Source organism: Canis aureus, chromosome 14 (genome assembly GCF_053574225.1).
Source record: "Canis aureus isolate CA01 chromosome 14, VMU_Caureus_v.1.0, whole genome shotgun sequence".
Classification (NCBI taxonomy): Eukaryota; Metazoa; Chordata; class Mammalia; order Carnivora; family Canidae; genus Canis; species Canis aureus.
Window position 1 is genome coordinate 32,558,547 of NC_135624.1, and position 17,934 is coordinate 32,576,480.

The 17,934-nt window shown below is 51.1% G+C and overlaps 1 protein-coding gene across 2 annotated transcripts in view; it reads left to right on the plus strand.

The window, feature by feature from the left end:
* The window catches only part of TG (thyroglobulin), a 249,030-nt gene that overhangs the window by 128,663 nt on the left and 102,433 nt on the right, over positions 1–17,934 (plus strand). For both annotated transcript variants that reach the window (XM_077847310.1, XM_077847311.1), the window contains 5 exons: positions 371–535; positions 4,639–4,858; positions 6,871–6,964; positions 9,992–10,151; positions 17,615–17,817. In XM_077847310.1, the coding sequence (XP_077703436.1) occupies positions 371–535; positions 4,639–4,858; positions 6,871–6,964; positions 9,992–10,151; positions 17,615–17,817 (842 nt within the window). The remainder of the gene's footprint in view (positions 1–370; positions 536–4,638; positions 4,859–6,870; positions 6,965–9,991; positions 10,152–17,614; positions 17,818–17,934) is intronic.

A 17,934-nucleotide genomic window follows, 5' to 3' on the forward strand; every position in this document is an offset into this window, starting at 1 on the left:
TAGATGGATGTGTGGATGCATGGAGAGATGGATAGTTGGATGGATGGATGGATGGATGGATGGATGGAGACATGGATGCATGGATGCATGGAGAAATGGATGGATGGATGGATGGATGGATGGATGGATGGATGGATGGATGGAGACATGGATGCTTGCATGCATGGGTGAATAGAGGGATGAATGCACAGATACATGATTAGTTGGATAGATTGATAGTTGCAGGATTTATAGATGCATGACTAGATGAATGGGTGAGCTGGTGGATGAATAGATGATGCCTGGATTCAAAGATGCATGACTGGATGGATGCATGGCTAAGGTGCCTTCTCTGAAGCCCAAGCCTCATTGTTGTTCTCTTACTCTGTAGAATGTTCCCGTCACCAGGCCTGCCTTGTTACCACTCTGCGAGCCCAACCTGGTGCCGTGAGGTGTGTATTCTATGCCGATGCCCAGATCTGCACACATAGCCTGCAGGCCCAGAACTGCCAACTTCTGCTCCGCGAGGAGGCCACCCACATCTACCGGAAGCTGAGTGAGTCCCAGCCTATGCCTCTGAGGCTCTTCCAGAGAGCCTGGATATAGCTGGAAGGGACTATCCAAGTGTGTGGTGACTTGCGGGCAGTGGCTTTTGAGGTTCTTAAGGAAAAATCGGCCAAAGTTCTCTTGGGTTAGGTGACATTCATTTGAGAGTGACTAAAGGAAGGTGAAAACCCTACTTCTAAGCTAGAGCTTCTCTATGCCACTTTTATTCATTTATTTGAGTTATGGAAGCCATTTGAACCTTTGAGTTTCTTAGTAAAATAATTAAATAGGCTATTTTTTATTACCATTTTAGTTTAGAAAATTCTGTCCCCTACCTTATCTCAATTGGTCCTCCCTCCAGTCCTGTGAGGTAGCCACATAAGGAGGGTTTTATCCCCAGCTTAGAGATTGAGAGACTCTGGCCCAGAGAAGTTACTTCTTTGATTTTGCCCAGCCAATGATGACAGAATGGGAGCTTGGAGGCAGGTCTCCTATCTCTAGATGCAATCCACTTGCACAAAACCACATCATCTAACTACAATATCATGGTCACCGTGGAGAGGGCAGCTGCTCTCGGATCCGTTTTATTTGACCACATTCAGGAAGGCGTTGTTATGTTTCAGATGTTGTGTTAGGTGCCGGGGAGACAGGAATGAAACCAGCCAGAGGAGAACAAAATAGAAATCCATCACTAAGTGAAACCGGTACAACCCGTATAATTTGGGGCCTGAGAGCTGGAGGACTGGGGGAAGCCGTTCCCCTGTTAGACATGCTTAGGAGATGAAATTAGTGAATTTTGAAATGTTGCCTACTTCAGCCATCTTATCTTCTAGAACACAAGAGGTGGGCCCTTTCTCTGTAAAGGGCCAAATAAATATTTTAGACTCTATGTATCAGTTACAACTGCTCATTTTTGCCACTCTGGCAAGGAAGCAACCACAGAAGATACAAAAATCAGTGGGTATGGTTGGGTGCCAATAACATTTTATTCACAAAACCAGGGAGCAGTTGGATTTGGTCCCACTGGCCTTAGAGTGCAGGTATCCCCAGGCCTATCTTGATCCAGTGGTATCCTTCTCTTGTGCCCCCTCCTCCACCTCAGCCTTTAGACCGTAAGAGTGCTCCCCAGGACTGGGGATGCTTTGATTCCTGTATGCTGTGGTCTCTGGCCTACAATCCCAAGTCTCATCTTGATGTAGACATTTATATTATTTGGTCAAGTTGGATTTCAGTAGGACATTGCCCCCATCGTGTAGCTGATCTGCATGGTAATCCTGCTGAGGACAGATGCCTGGCCTTGGGGTTTAGTTTCCATTAAAAACAAAAGAAATAAACTGTTTCTCTCTTAGTTCTGTGGAACTCCAGGTCAGTGTGAAAAGCTTGCCTCCGACTGAAGATGTGTGCCCATGTGTAGGTGCATGGACACGGTCTGCATCTTGTGTACACACATGGCTACTGATCATTTCCTTCACTTATGTAGTCATGTGGCCTAAATGTAGGGCAAACCCATGATTTTCTGGAAAACATTTCAAAAGGGAGGACTGCACATTTTCCCCGTGTTGGATCTCATTCAGTCTGGGATTCGTTGGGCAGCCTCTGGAGGGAGGGCTGAACACCAAACACCACTGTCCGTGGGAAAGCAGGCTTGCATTCCTTCAAAATTCTTTAGCATTTGTAATTTTTGCGTCTTTGCTCCCTCTTTCAGAGGGTGCCATGTTCACGAAATGTGGCTCCTTTCCCTGTGGAGCAGAGGGACAGAGTCTGAAGGTTCTGGCCCTTTAGCACCCGCGGTCCTGAATACTTACTTGCCCGAGGTCCTGTGATTTACTACTGAAGCAGGAAATCTTGTGAGAAGGAACTGTGGGCTGAGATCAGCTGTGACTTGTGACTGAGGCCAGATTAGAACATGCGACTCTTTCCTTCCATGCTGGGTTCTAACTAGCACTGCAGGTTTTTTTGCAACAGAGAGTTTTCTTCACTATTTCCAACCTTCCTTCTTTCCTTTCTCTCTCCCTTCCTTCCTTCCTTCCTTCCTTCCTTCCTTCCTTCCTTCCTTCCTTCCTTCCTTCCTTCTTTCTTTTCTTTCTTTCCTTTTCTTTTTTTCTTTTCTTTTCTTTTCTTTTTTTTTCTTTTTTTCTTTTTTTCTTTTTTTCTTTTTCTTCATTTCTGAACCTTCCCTGTATCTCTCCCTTCCTCCCTCCCTTCCATTCATTCATTCATTCACTCACATGTTGAGCCCCTACCACGTGTAGGCACTGGGCTTGGAGCATCACAGGTACCCTGTATTTAGCCCCAACATGTCTGTGCTGTAGGGCCTGCTACCCTTCCTGTTTCATAGGAGGAAATTAAGCATCTGAAGAATTAGGAAGTTTCCCCCAAAGTAGCTGGGGCATAAGGTAAAACACAGGCCTGCTTGCCTCCCGGGATTGTGCATTGGTTCCTCCCCATGATGCTCCTCAGTGGTCTGGGAGTCCTAAGCCCACACCATCCCCAGCGTACTCAGGCCTCACACTGTTGACATCCAGGGCCAGATGCTTCTTTGCTGTGAGGCCTGTGCTCTTTATTGTGGGATGTTTAGCAGCATACCTGGCCTCTACTCACTAGATGTCAGTAGCTAGCATCTCTTGCAACCCTGATGACAACCAAAACTGTCTCCGGACATTATCAAATGTCCCCTGGGATCAGAATCACCTCCAGTTGAACCACTGCATTGCACCAAATTTGAGGAATGGGTGGACTTCTGCGTGTCCATCTGCCTTTTCTCCTGTACTCCTGGTTTGTGCTCATGTGCATAGGAGATGTACACAGAGCTGCAGAGCAAGTGGCAGAGCTCTTGCAGCCAACAGTGGAGCCGAGCAAACCAAACACACCTGCAGGAAATGGTAGGTGCCACCCCCCCCACACACACACAGGCAGAGAGAGAGAGAGAGCAAGCTTGAGAAAGAGAGAGAACATCTCTTCACCAGCATTCAGTGTTTCCTTTGTGCAGGGCCCTGAACACTGTGGGCAATCAGACGTAGGCCAGTTCCAAATCCCTGAAAATGGTACCTGGCATGGAGCCAGGGTCCCAACAACAGTTGATTGACTCAATCACTGAATGGAAGAAAATGTGATCCAGGAGATAAGAAACTGCAACTGCAGAGAGAGAGAGAGAGAGAGAGAGAGAGAGAGAGCCTGATGCATGTGGTGATTAGCATTACAAGGATGGGATGGGAGGTTTTGGAGGCAGAACAGCCCAGGCAGGCTGGCAGGTGGCACAAGCTTTGCAAGCTTTGGCTTAACAGGCTAGATGGAACCAGGTGGGGTGTGAAGAAAAAGAGGGAGGGCATTGAGGGGGGAGGGTCAGGGGCTCCAAGCTGGCCCTTGACCCATGTGAATAGGCCATGGCCTCAGTCGGGGTACAGAAACCTTTTGAATCTGACACTTGGAAGTCCTGGCGGCTACTCACCCTTGGCCCTTAAATCTGTTTTCTTACCAGCGATACACAAGCACAGGCTCACAGCTCTTCCACTGCAATTCGGGAATCCCAGAGTTTTAAGACTTTGAAAAAAAAATTTTTTGTGAGTTTGCAGCACACTTATTTGGTGCAAAATCTGACCTCAAGTGACTGAAGAAATCATATTCATCTCTGTTAGTATGAATGATTCATACCTTACCTTATCAGTAGCCAGAAGTTAGCAATGTGTTTGATGGTGGGGCCTGACTCCAGACCCTCCGGGGGCATTGGCTGAGCATCGCACTTTCTGTGCTCCTCTGTGGTTTTAAACGTCCAAGTACTTTTGAATGAAGCTCACATCTGGCCCCCGAGTGATGAGTAAGGGGTCCCAGGCCTGGGTTAGGCCCTGCCTAGCCTGTAGCTGGGAAGAAATCAGTGAGGCAGCACACGTACAGAAGGGATTAGTGCCATGCTCTGTGGACATTCAGTGCCTGCTAAACATCAGCTGTATTTGCTATTAATTGTTTCTTCACATTGAAAAGTAATCTGGCTCGACTTGGGTTTCTGGGGTCTGAATGAACTACTGATGTTTTTAAGGTGCAGAAAGCAGTGTTTTGTTTGAACAGAGTACCCACTGTTGTCTGTTCCCCTCTCCCCTGTGGACCCCTTCCCCACAGACATCCCTCTGCTCAGCTTTGGGACATCTGTACCTTCTGTGACCATCACGCCCCATGGCCAGCTGCTGGGCAGGTCCCAGGCCATCCAGGTGGGCACCTCGTGGAAGCAAGTGGATCAGTTCCTGGGAGTTCCATATGCCACCCCACCCCTGGCAGAGAGCCGCTTCCGGGCGCCAGAGCCCTTGAACTGGACAGGGTCCTGGGATGCCACCAAGCCACGGTGAGGATCTAGTGAATCATATTAGTGAATGCCCAGAGAATTCCTCTCCCATTCGAATCTGTCAGAGTGAGACTTGGTAGCAGGGCAGTGAGTTTCAGTGTGAGTAGCGAGTGGGGGTGGGCAGCAAATTGCTTAAGGTGGCATTAAGTGCTCTAACAGATGAACCCCTCCGAATATCATTACCTTGCCCCTATAAAGTGCATTTAGTGATAGAGGCGTCGATGTGTTTCTGCTCCATGCGGTGATTCGGGGACCCAGGCTCTGTAGGCTCCTCCTTCTTCAGCATGAACATTCCTTGACTTTGAATCCAGGAAAGAGACACTTTGGAAGGGTCTACATGGGAGACCTCTATGGGCCATGGCTGCAGGTAGCTTGGGTGCCTATGTGACATGCACCGGTTTGACAGTAGCTGGAAGTCAGCCTCCTGGCCACAGCTGACTTTGATGGGGCTGAGAAATACAGCAGACAGAGAAAGGCACCTGAGCTAATGGAAAACATTGTATTTATTTACTTTTTTTAAAGGCTTTATTTATTTATTTGAAACAGCAAGTAAGCAAGAGAGCATGAGCAAGGTGGAGGAGGAGCAGAGGGAGAAGGAGAAGCAGATCCCCGCTGAACAGGGAGCTGGATGCAGGACTAGATCCTAGGACTCTGGGATCATGACCCGAGCTGAAGGCAGACACTTCACTGACTGAGCCACCCAGGCACCCCAGAAAAACATTTTAAAAGGACTTTGCCCCCCCCCCCACAAAGGAACAATATTAAAAGGAGCCTTTAAAAAGAAGGAAAAACAGGGATCCCTGGGTGGCGCAGCAGTTTGGCGCCTGCCTTTGGCCCAGGGCATGATCCTGGAGACCCGGGATCGAATCCCACGTCGGGCTCCCGGTGCATGGAGCCTGCTTCTCCCTCTGCCTGTGTCTCTGCCTCTCTCTCTCTCTCTCTCTCTCTCTCTCTCTGTGACTATCATAAATAAATAAAAATTAAAAAAATAAAAAAATAAAAAGAAGGAAAAACATTCAAATTCTATCTTCCTCCCTCATCAACCATGTTCCATTTCACTTTCCCCTCCCATGGCATACACCACTTTAAACAATTGACACTTTGGAGATTTTACCATTTTTCTGACCAGTGTGTGTTCACAGTACCCAGGGAAAGGGCATCATTCTCCAATCTCTCCCCTTCCCAGCTTTGACAGACCCCTCTGGCTCCTGAGGCAGCTGCACCTGCGCTGTCCCTCGCCACCCATGATTGACTGGTAGGCAGGTCCACAGCCCGGGACCAGAAAGAGTGAAGGCCTGGGAGCTCTTCAATACTCCAAGCAAGGGGCATCAGAGTCTTGAATGCAGGCAGTGATGAGAAAGTTAAGAAAGCCACTGTAGGTCTCCAGCATGGAGACACTAGAGGAATAAACGTGCCCTAATCAGAGTGCTTTAGCATGTGGGGCAGAGCCATGTGACAGGTGGGGCTCTGAGTGCAGCACAGTTAAAGAACTTGCCTTCTCAGAGTCTAGCACAAACGAGGCTCGGGGAACATGTAAAGTCACCCCTGGGGCAGGTACCATCATGCTGCCACTGGGCGTGTCCCAGTTGTGGTGATGTGGTCTCAGCTCTTGTGCCCGGACACACTCTGCCTGGCACACCTGGACTCTGTACTGATGCAGAAAGCAGGTCTGACTCCACAGGCAGCAGTGGGGCTGTACATGTGGAGCAAGGAAGGGTCAAGTTCCCCAGCAACATGCACCTTCCCCTTCTCTGTCTTGAGTTAGCACCTTATCCCTGGAAGAGTTCCTCCATGGCCTGTGGCAGAGAGGGTGGGGGGCATCCTGCCTTTCCTTCCACGTCCTCACCACTCCCTCTACCCATTGCCCAAAGCTGCTAATAGCTGCAGAGCTATTGGGCCACTGGGCCTTTGGATGGGGCAGTGGGTCCTGGGCATTGGGTGGTGGGCAAGAGGGGAGGATGAGGCATGCATCCTTGATGGTTGCCCCAGAAGTCATGAGTCTGTATCCCCAGGGCCAGCTGCTGGCAGCCAGGCACTAGAACGCTCGAGTCTCCTGGGGTCGATGAAGACTGCTTATATCTTAATGTGTTTGTCCCTCAGAACGTGGTAAGTTCTGAAGCCCTTGATCGTCTGCCCTGCAAACTGCCCTGTTAGAAAACTGCACCTGTCCCGAGAGCTGCCGAATCACTCCTCTCCTCCATGGCCTGCTTAGCTTTTGCTCCCCCAGCACTGTCTTCACTGGTTCTTGACCTTGTGAAAGCCTCAGGGGCCAAGAGTAAGCGGAGGGTCCTCCTGGTTTCTACCTGCCCTCCCTCAACCTCCCCACATCCTCAGGCCTCCCCAATAGGGCACACTTATCCTGCTTCAGTTCTCTAAGCAATATTCATAAAGGGCTTGTGTTGGGGTGTGCTGCCCCAGATGGGACAGAGAGGTGAAGCAAACAGACTTGCTGTGCCCAGGGAGTTATATTTTTAGGGGACAGAGCAGAAACAGAGACACAATCAAGTCCTGAACAACTGTGATGTTGATGAGACCCTGAGGAGAAATCCAAAGGTGGGGATGCAGTGAGAGGAGGTGTTGGGTGGTGGTTGGGGGTTGCCGCTTGAACAAGGCAGGAGAAGGGAATTGTGAGGCCAGTGGTGGGTGAGGGGCAGTGATTCAAGGTCTCTGAGAGGGTGACAGAATCCCAGCTGGGGGGGGCAGAGCCTGATGGCAGCCCATCTGTCAATGTGGAGACCAACCGTTGTCCTTGAAAGACCCTCAGAGAGACCCCTGGGGGTGTTTCCACATGGACTCTTATTTGGGGGCTGTTCTAGAGGGTGAGCTTTGGGGCTGTAACCCTGAAAGATTATGCCCTGTTTTGAAGGCTGAATCTGCCTAAGTAGCAGCTATGATCTTCATGTTCCATGTTTGAGTTTCTTGTTTGGCAGGAAAGGGTCAGAGGGCACGAGAGAAAAAGGAAGTGATGAGTTTTAGGAAACACGAGTTTGTAAGGATGCCAGCCTGGTGTCAATAGAGGTTATGGTACCAGGACCATGCCACAGCTTCCTGGTCCCCTAGCCAACATCAGTGAGAATCCACTGCACTTTGAACATTTGACCTCAGCAAGCTGGTCTGATTGAGCTGGGTCTCAAGGCCCCCCCCTAGATCTGAAGGCTCTCATAGATGGTACTACTATGAGCATGGAGCCTAGAGTGAGGGAGACCATGAGTCCCCTCTGCCCAGCACTGGTCACCCTATACCTACCATGTTGGATTAAGGTCTGCTTACCAAACTGGTCTGTCACTGACCACTGCCTCTCTGGTCTGGAGAAGGTAATCATGTCGTCTGTGCTTCACTTACTGGTTCTGAAAGTGGGAGAGAAATAGCATCTAGTTCATAAAGTTCTTGTAAGAGTTACATAAAACACTGCAGAAACCAATGAGTCAATAGATGGCTGGTGGGGGCCAGAAGAATGACCATGAGTAGGACAGAGGGACACCTCATGAAATGAGGGGCACTCCACCTGGAAGTGATGGGAGACCTGGAGCCCATCGCTTGGAGCTAGTCAGTCTTCCAACACCCTAGTTCTGGCCTCTAGTTTATTCTGGATGATGGTCTGTTTCCTCCTTGGTGAGTCCCTTCAGTTTGCCCACATGCCTGAAACCCATCCTGGTGATATAGAGCTACTCGTCTCTAACCTAAGAGACCCAGTGTCACAGACGAAAGAGCCTAGGAGAGTGTGCTGGGAGGGAGGCTGAGGATGGAACTGTGGGAAGGTGCCTTCCTCTTTGTACATGTTTTAAAATGTTTTTCACCACTCTGAGCTCCTGTGTTCACGTCTGTGGAACAGAAGGGCTTACAGCCATTAGACCATCTAACTGTGGGGTGGAAGCTCTAGTGAGACATCCAAGGTGAGCACACTTGGCACAGCATCCATCAGGGTGGGTCCTCAGCCAGTGTTTGCTGTTGGTGAGGAAGGCATGCGTGTCGGAGCCCATGGCACATGGATGGACCTGTCACAGCCCAGACAGGACTGAGTGAGCAAGACACACCTGGGGCGCTGCATACGTCACGGCCTGGAGTCAGTGTTGAGCCCCCAGATGGAACATTATATTCTAACAGTGCGTTCTAATTATATTCTTATAAAAGGGTCAGCTTGGGTTTCAAGTCTGCTTTGCCACGTCCTAGCTGTGTGGTTGTAGACAGGCTATTCCAGACCGCCAGGACCTGGCTTCCTCATCTGTAAAGTGGGAATGATAATAATAGGCCTAGCTCTTGGATCTGGTTGAGGACCGAATGGGTAACACACGTGAATGCTGAGCATGGCACTTTGCTCTCATTCCATGCACAATAAAAGGTAGCTCTGTGTTGCCAAGGTGGGGTCTCAGGCATGTGGCCAAAATGAAAGGACTCACCAAGGAGGACCCAGACAGTCTTCCAGAATAAACTAAGGCCAGAACTGGGGTGTTGGAGGACCACGTATCTCCAAGTGACGGGCTCCAGGTCTGCACTGGGCTCCCATTTCTGCCACCTGTGCACTTTGCAATGTGAGCACAGCACCCAGTTGGGAGCCAGACCTTAATCCAGCATCACAGGTATGCGATGATCATCCACCTTCTCCCCCTCAACTTCCTTACCTGTGACATCAGGCTTGTTCATGTGCTAGGTCTGCTCTAATAGAGCACCACTGACTGGGAGGTACAAACAACTGAAATATAATTTTTCAAGATTCTGAAGACCAGAGGCCCAAGATCCAGGGGTCATCAGGGTTGGCTTCTTCTGAGGCTGCTCTCCTTGGCCCATGGATGGTCATCTTTTCCTCCCTCTGTCCCCATATGATATCCTCTCTGCATGGGTCTCCGTCTAAATTTCCCCTTCTTCTGAAGATACGTCATATTGGATTAGGGCCCACAGGCTTAGTCACCTCCTTATAGGACCTTCTTCAACTACAATCACATTCTGGGGTCATCGAGTCAGGGATTCAATTTGAGGAGGACACGGTTCAGCCTGTAAATGGGCCAGGGTGTGCCTACATGGCAGACCTGACAGGGAGTCGTGGGTGGGCTAAGAATCTGGCACCTTCTTGGGAAAGGTGCTCTGGTGGGTGAGAAGGGGCCAACCCTCAGCCTCATCTTTCTCCACTTGCCACAGGCCCCCAATGCATCTGTGCTCGTGTTCTTCCACAATACCCTAGAGGGCAGGGGCAGTGAAGGACCGCTGGCCATCGATGGTTCCTACCTGGCTGCCATTGGCAACCTCATTGTTGTCACTGCTGGCTACCGAGTGGGCATCTTCGGCTTCCTGAGTTCTGGTGAGTTGCTGGCATGATTGGGGATTGTGGACTCTTGGAGCTGAGGGTCTCTGTGTTCAACCCCTTTTTCCTAAGCCCCATGCTTTCATGGCCCCAAGTCCTCCTCGAGCCCAACAGGGCACTCGGTGGGATGTCCCGCATGCCCAAGAGACCCTCCAGCGATGTCGACCCCCATGTGTGAGAGTAATAGTTGCTGTTGATCGATCTTACTGGGGGCTGAAGCTGTTCTGAGTACATGATGTGTTTTATCTTATAGTGTGTGTGTATGTGTGTGTGTGTGTGTGTGTGTATACTGAGACCTCAGAAGGTTAGACACTTGCTAACATCAATAGTCAGGAAAGAGCAGAGCCAGGATTTACCCCTGGGGTTGACTTGCCCTAGAGAACGATAGGAATGGATTATCCGTCCTGGGCCCATAGGGATGCCAGTTGACCCCGCATGAGGGCTGCATCAGTGATGCTTCTCGTTTCTTCTTTAATCCCAGCCTCACTTGTGAACATCAGTCTGTCCCCTATCCAGTCACAGGACTGTTTGTCACCCTGGTCACATCCTCCACCTTTGCCAGAAGAGCCCAGGGCAAAATTGAGGCCTGGAGAGTCCTATCGTGCTCCATGCATGCTTTTTTTTTTTTCCATGTCCAGCCCCTGACAGCGGTAGGGCACTTGTCAAACAGCCTATAGACACTCAGGTCTGGGAACCTGCAGAACCAAGGGCCAGCTCCGCTATTCATTGTCTGTGACCTTGGATGAAACCCTTCATGCCTGACTCTCAGTTTTCTCCTCTATAAAATGGGAATAATTTTACCCAACTCCCGCGGTTACGTGAGAGGCTCCAGTGAGGTCGGATGTGTTTGAAAGGGCTTCAGATCCTGGAGGGGGCCCTCCAGGTAGGCACACAACTTCATCTCTGTTCTCTGAGGATCTCACTTAAGACCCCAGTGCCTGACCTGCTGAGTCAGGATGGGCGGGTGGAAGGTAACATGGTGAGAATGATGGACTCATCTAGAATGTGCATGAGTGGGTAGGCATCCAGCATGGGCAGAAACTCTGGAGTGCTGCGTGCACTATGTGGCATGAGGCCTTGGCTGCCATGAAGAAGATTCTAGGCCTGCACAACCACTGTAAAGCAGACACCAAGTTAAGGCCAAATACGACCAGATGCCAATGAGGGAGATGTGCATGATAAACAGATTGCAGATTTTCCTTCGGAGCGAGCAGGGTCAGCTGCTGGAGCACTACAACCCTACCTGAGTTTTCTTTTCTCTTTCCCAACAACATGGGACTGACAATGATTTGGTAAGTCAGCAGCTCCAGTCTCTGGAGAGGCAGGAGAAGCTCAGAACATGGTCAGGTGGCGCTTGCCGTAGACATGGCCAACTCCTTGGCTCAGAGCCTCTCCAGACAGAGGAGAGCTTATTTCCATATGTCACTCATGTCTGAGGGGTTGGGGGGGGTTCATGGTGTGTAATCTTATTGAGAATTTGTGTGCTTTGGGGAAGGCAAACTCCTTTCTGCTGCTGGTGGAGGCAGTGTCAGGAGAGGCAAAGGAAATTTCTAGAACCTCCAGCCCTTCTCATTCCTAACCTGAAATGCTGCCCATTCATTGTGCTTCGAGCAAACCTGTCAGCGAGAGGGGAGGAAGGTTACCCTCAAGAGTGTCAGCCTTAAAAAAAAAAAAAAAAAAGAAAAGAAAAAAGAGTGCCAGCCTTCCCCAGACATTTCTCCTGGGTCACCTCACCTCATTCTCATGGTGGCTTGGTGAGGCCAGTGCCAAGCGGCTGTTTTGCAGGTGAATCAGCGACACTCGGGGAGACCAAGGAGCTCCATGCCCTGATTAGGAGTGCATTCAGGGGCTTAAATCCTGTCGGTCAAACAGCAAGGAGAAAATATTGTGGCTTGTGCCCTTGGATGTTTAGAAATGCCCTTCGGATCCCCTATTGTTCTGTGTACAGAGCGGGATGGTTTTTCTTTGCTTTATTTGCAAGGCTTCCTAGCTTCCCCCACATCCCTGGGCTTTTACCTCCCTTAATTGAGCCTTAATTGAGCCTCCTTGCAATTCCACGAGGAGAGGGGAGCAATGTATCCCCGTGGAGACACCGAGACACAAGATGCTAGGATGCAAACACAGCCCTCCTGACTGCAGAGCCCACCGGCCTGCCACAGCGCATCCCCTGACAAGGCTCCACTGAGAAGAGCTGCTGCACAGAGGATGTGGGCCCTGGGGGATGGTCAGGAAGGGGAAGGTCATGGGTGTGTGAGTCTGTAACCCCCCAGTAAATTTGTGACACATGCACACCAGCCCCTTTATCATTTAACAAATATATGACAGATTTTACCATTTAGAGTGGTTTGAAGGTTATAGAATAATTGAGCAGAAAGTATAGAGGGTTCCCATAGACTCCCCCCCACCTCAGTTTCCCCTACTCTTGACACCGTGTGTGATGTGGCACCTCTGTTACAATCGGGGCAACAATGATAGGTTATTATTGACTAAAGTCCCACAGTTTCCAGGAGGGTTCACTCTTTGTGTTGTACATTCTATGGTTTCCATTAAGTGTGTAATGACATGTGTCCAACATTGTGTCATACGGTTTCGCTGCACCTGTTCGTCTTTTCCTCTTCCATTTTTTTATTAAAGATTTTTTGAATTTTATTTTATTCATGAGAGACACATAGAGAGAGGCAGAGACATAAGCAAGGGAGAAGCGGGTTCCCTGAGGGGAGCCTGATGAGGGACTCGATCCTAGGACCCCGGGTTCATGACCTAAGCTGAAGGCAGGCGCTCAATCACTGAGCCACCCAGGTGTCCCTCCTTTGCCATTTTCAACAGTTGGACACTGCAGTTCAGAACACAGTTCTGGAAAGAGACAGGCTACTCTGAGCACCGGCCAGAGCCCACTGTACTGCAGGGCACGCAGGTTTTGCATCAAAGCAGAACAGGCTCTGAGGGCCCGAGGGGCTCTGGGCAGTTCCTTTCCCTGCATCCGCTCACATGCCGTGCATCTCTCAGGTGACACTAAGACACGTGGGCCAGTGACGGGGGAAAGCATGTGGAAGGCCCGTGGAACCTCGCTAGGACCCAGCAGGGGCTCACAGGGGTTAATGCCCCTTTTCTCTCCCTGGACGGGGCTCCTTCAGAGCATGGCTGGGTCGTGGTCATGACCCGACCCTGCACGTGGCCAGAAGCTGGCACAGAGCTGCCCCTGGACCACAGCGGTGGCAACAGCCCCTGGAATTGGCTGTGTCTGGCTGAGAAGTCTCTGCACCCTTGCTCCCGTGATCTGCGTGGGTGGCATCTGCTGTCGGAGCTCACAGGGAAGTGGTCCTCTAAGAGCTCCAGACTCCAGAGGCATCTTTCCAAAAGGAATGGGGGGATGAAAACAGAAGCTCATGCCAGTCCTGTGGCTGATGAGACAAATTTGTGTTCCCTGGAGGGGAAAGGGGAGCCCTGGTTCCTGGTGATCTGAGCAGTTGGAAAGAAAGTGATGGGGTTGGTGATGGGCCAGGGGAGGCCATTTCCGTAGCCTGGATCCTGCCTGGGGACAGAGCCCAGGGAGCACAGGGCACAGGGACTATTCTGTCTCTGGCACAGCTGTGCAAGGAGGGGAACAGGGGCATGTGGCAGGCAGGCTCAGGGCAGTGGGTGGGTCAGCCCGGAGGCCTGCTGTAGAGTGTCGGGGCAGAGGAGAGGGTCTGGCCAGGGACTCAGATGGAAGGCCAGGCATGCCTCATCTTCCCTGGGGTATTCTGAGGCCTTCAGGGAGGGTCTGCTACCCTTCAACCAGAATAGGCACAGAGTCCTGTCTCAGCGGCTGCTCCTCCCCAAGCGCAATTGCTGCTACCAAAGCCAAGGCACACACCGCAAGGGGCATCTGGGAGATAATGCCCAGATCCCCTAAATCTGTTTCATTTTATTCAAGGAAGACTAAACAATTTCTCTAGTGCTTTGTGCCAGGCCCTGTTCTGTTTCCTTTCAAGATTAACTAATCAAATCATCCTAACAACCCAAAGAGATAAGTATGGTTATCATTTCCATTTTACAGACCAGGGAAAATCAAGTTGCATTAAGTAACCTGTCCGGGGCCCCACAGTGCTCGTAGGGCTGCACCCAGCTGGTCTGACTCCATAACCTGTGTGCTCGGCCACCTCCCCTGCTGCCTCTTATTGACGGCCACCAAGACCGGGTGAGGGACCGCTGTCAGCCCAGAATTGCACCAGGGAGCTTCAGAGGGATAGTTGAAGACATCGAGTGAGCAATCGAGCACCAGTCAGAGAATGGGAACAGCTGGATGTTTGCTGGGGTGGTTCTGACCGGAGCGGCAGGATGGTGGAAATGGTGGGGCAGGGCAGGGCCGCTGGGGGAGGTGGACAGGGGTGGACACCTGCTCACATCTGTCTCCCGCTGGACTCTGTGTGCAGCCAGCAGGGAGCGCCTGTCCTGTGTCATGCCCCAGGGGCAAGGCACAGCTCCTGTGTGTGTCAGGATGGAGCTGGGAGGTCCCAGGAGGTTTTGGGGGCTCGGTCACAGCCAGGCAGCAGAGGACAAATGTGGCCATGACGACTGGGTGAGGGCCGGTGCTAGAAAGTGGAGAAAACTCAGAATGCTGAGATGGATGGGCCAAGGCCATTCATAGAGGATTGCAAAAGCCAGGAAGATGTTTAGACTTGACATAGTAGGGATGGAGGAGTTAAGAGAGCTTTTGAACACAGAAGGTTCCATAAATGGAGCGCTTAGATTTTTTTTTTAATGAAAATAACATAATGCCTTGCACATCATTGATTTTCCAAGCAGTGTTTATTGAGTTGGATGAAGTGTTGGAACATAGAGTTCCGACTGTGCATTGGGACCTAGGTCTGGACTTTACCTTAGATTTGCCGCTTGCACCGAAGCAAACATTCCTCTCAAGTCTCAGGTTCCTCCTCAGTGAAGGAGGGGGTTGGAGCAGACTGCTTGAGACTGGCTGGCTCGCTGCCCCTGTGCACGTGGCCGAGGCTGTGTGTCCCGAGGGCCAGCACTGTGCCTGTCTTGCTCTCCACGGAACACACCACAGCACCTGGCACCAGGAGAAGTCCAATTCAGACTTGTCTGAAGAGCAGCCCTTGAAGGACCCTTACCTCTGACTTCCTGGGGGTCTGTAGACCCCCCAACATCAGCACTCTACTTGGGAAGCTGATATATGGGAAGTTCAGAGGCAAGGACAGTCGCCCCTCAACCCTCCTCCATTGTCACAGGAAATGCAGGCTGTGGATGTCACTTCCCAGATGTGCAGGTCTGGGTCCCGCTGAGCTGGCACCCAGCTTTCCTGCCCTGCCCAAGACCTCAGAAACAAACACATTCATCCCAACAAGCAGAACAGAAACGCAATCCAGAAACGTCCACGGTGAGGACTGTGCTAATGTCTTCACCAAACCCAGAACACAAAGTGCATTTGAAGAAATCCTGAGAGTCTTGCCAGCTGGAAGAGTAATTTGTACTGTTATGTATTCTGAGTGGGCGTTCTCATCAGCCTGGTGAACGGCAGGTTGGGGAATTGGGATGCAAGATTTTCCTATTTTTCTGTTTGAGAATATGGAGTATAATTGACTGTTTCCTGCTGGACACTGAATCCTGTTACTCATAACTATGGTCACTCATTCACCTGACACTTACTAAGGACCTGCTATGTGCCACTGGTTTTAGTGGGGGGCATGGGCTAGCCAGGAAGGCAATACCCAGGGTGACAAATGCCCTGAAAGGGGAACTTTACTTCCCTAAGGGCTGCCTCTGAATTAACAACATAGTTAAAACTTGCAGGCCTGCTGGGCCAGAAGAGGAAGAGGAGGAAGGCCAGGGGGAGGCCGAGGGCTCTGGGCAGAGATCACATGTGCCAAGCAATGTCTTGGAAGAGGATGGATCGGTGTGTTTGAGCAACCAGTAACAAGCCGGGTGGCTGTAGCATAGTCACAAAGGGAGGAAGGGAAATAGGGCCCAAAAGACAGTGCCCTGGTCCCATGGAGCCTTGAAAACACTGGGAAAACTGAGATCATGTCCTAATGGGATGAGATGAGGGATTTTAGATAGGATGACACTGTGTGCATGTGCGTGTGGGGGGGAGAGAGAGAGAGATGATCAAAATTATGCATTTAAAATACTTCTGGGGGCGGGGGGCACCTGGGTGGCTCAGTGGTTGAGCATCTGCCTTCGGCCCAGGGTGTGATCCCAGGGTCCTGGGATCGAGTCCCACATCAGGCTCCCTGCATGGAGCCTGCTTCATGCCCTCTGCCTGTGTCTCTGCCTCTCTCTGTGTCTCTCACAAATAAATAAATAAAATCTTAAGAAAAATAAAATACCTCTTGGGATGTGGCGTGGAGAATTCATCGGAGGGAGAAACTCGTGGATAAAGAGAAGCACTGAGGAGCTCAGTGGAGAGAGAGTCTGGAGCATTTGGGGAAGAGTAGGGGTCGGGGTGCAGCACAGCAGGTGTCAAGGAGGACTTCGAGGCTGTGCAGGAGCAAACTGGGAGGGGGGTGCTGCATTAGAAGGAGAATATAAGAAATTCTGCAAAGGCTGCTGGCTGCATGCTCAGGGGACTTGGAATCGGTTCCCTTTGAGACTCAGTGCTCTTGAAGTGCCTTTAATGAGGTAGCTTCCTGGAGACCTGAGGGGCTGGTGCTGGGAGAGGGCTCTGTGCCCCTGACACTCCACAGTGAGCAGCATGTGGGTGGTGGTTGAAGGCATGGGGTCTGCTGGAATTTCCTGGGGCAAAGTGGGTAAGTCTCAGCTTAGACCGGAACAAGCCAGGTATTTCAAGGTAGTTAGCTGTGTAGACTGACAAGGAAGAGCTGCTGGATCCAGAAGCTGGCCAGAGGACATGGTGGGCACAGAGTGTCCCCATTGCCGAGGAGAAGAGCATCCTTTTGCTGTACTATGTATACGTTGCGTGTGCGTGTATTTGTATGTGTCTGAATCACTTTATTAAAAACTAGTGCTGAGCTTTCAATAAATATTTACTGAATTCTATGAAAAAAGAATAGAGAGATCAAGTCAGCGGAATGCTACTGAAGATCATTGGAGAAGGGACAGCGGGAAGTAGATGGAGAGGCCCAGCCAGGCCTGGTCCTCGTCAGGGAAGAAGAGGCATGGAGAGCCACCAGGGCGGGCCAGGACGAGGGGCCTCCCCACTGATGTGCCACGCCAGGTGGTGGTCTGAACGTGCCCTGCCGCTGGTGTGAGCGGCTGCCCTTGCGAGTGCCCTCGCCTACAGTGGGAAAGCTGTGGCCCGGAGACGTAGGATGACCATGTCAGGGGCGAGTTTGACTCAGGAAAGGCTGGATGGGTCTGCTTGTGAAGCCCATGCTGTTGCCACCATCCCGGCCTGTACAGACAGGAGTCCAGGTCCCCCAGAGGCACCCCAGACAGCACAGGGCTGAGTCAACTCCAGGTTATAGGGTCATGAAGAATAAAAGGCTTTCCTCTCTCTGCAGGTTCTGGTGAGTTGAGTGGCAACTGGGGGCTGCTGGACCAGCTGGCGGCTCTGACCTGGGTGCAGACCCACATCGGAGTGTTCGGTGGGGACCCTCGGCGCGTGACCCTGGCAGCAGACCGTGGCGGAGCTGATGTGGCCAGCATCCACCTTCTAACCACCAGGACTGCTGACTCCAGACTGTTCCGGAGAGCCATACTGATGGTGAGTCGCCTGTTCAGTCTCAGCCTCTTTTTAGACACTGAGGAGGTGAGGGCACCTCACTTACCTCTTGAGACCAGTTGGCTTTGATCGCTTGGTTTCTTTTATCCTATGTTCTGA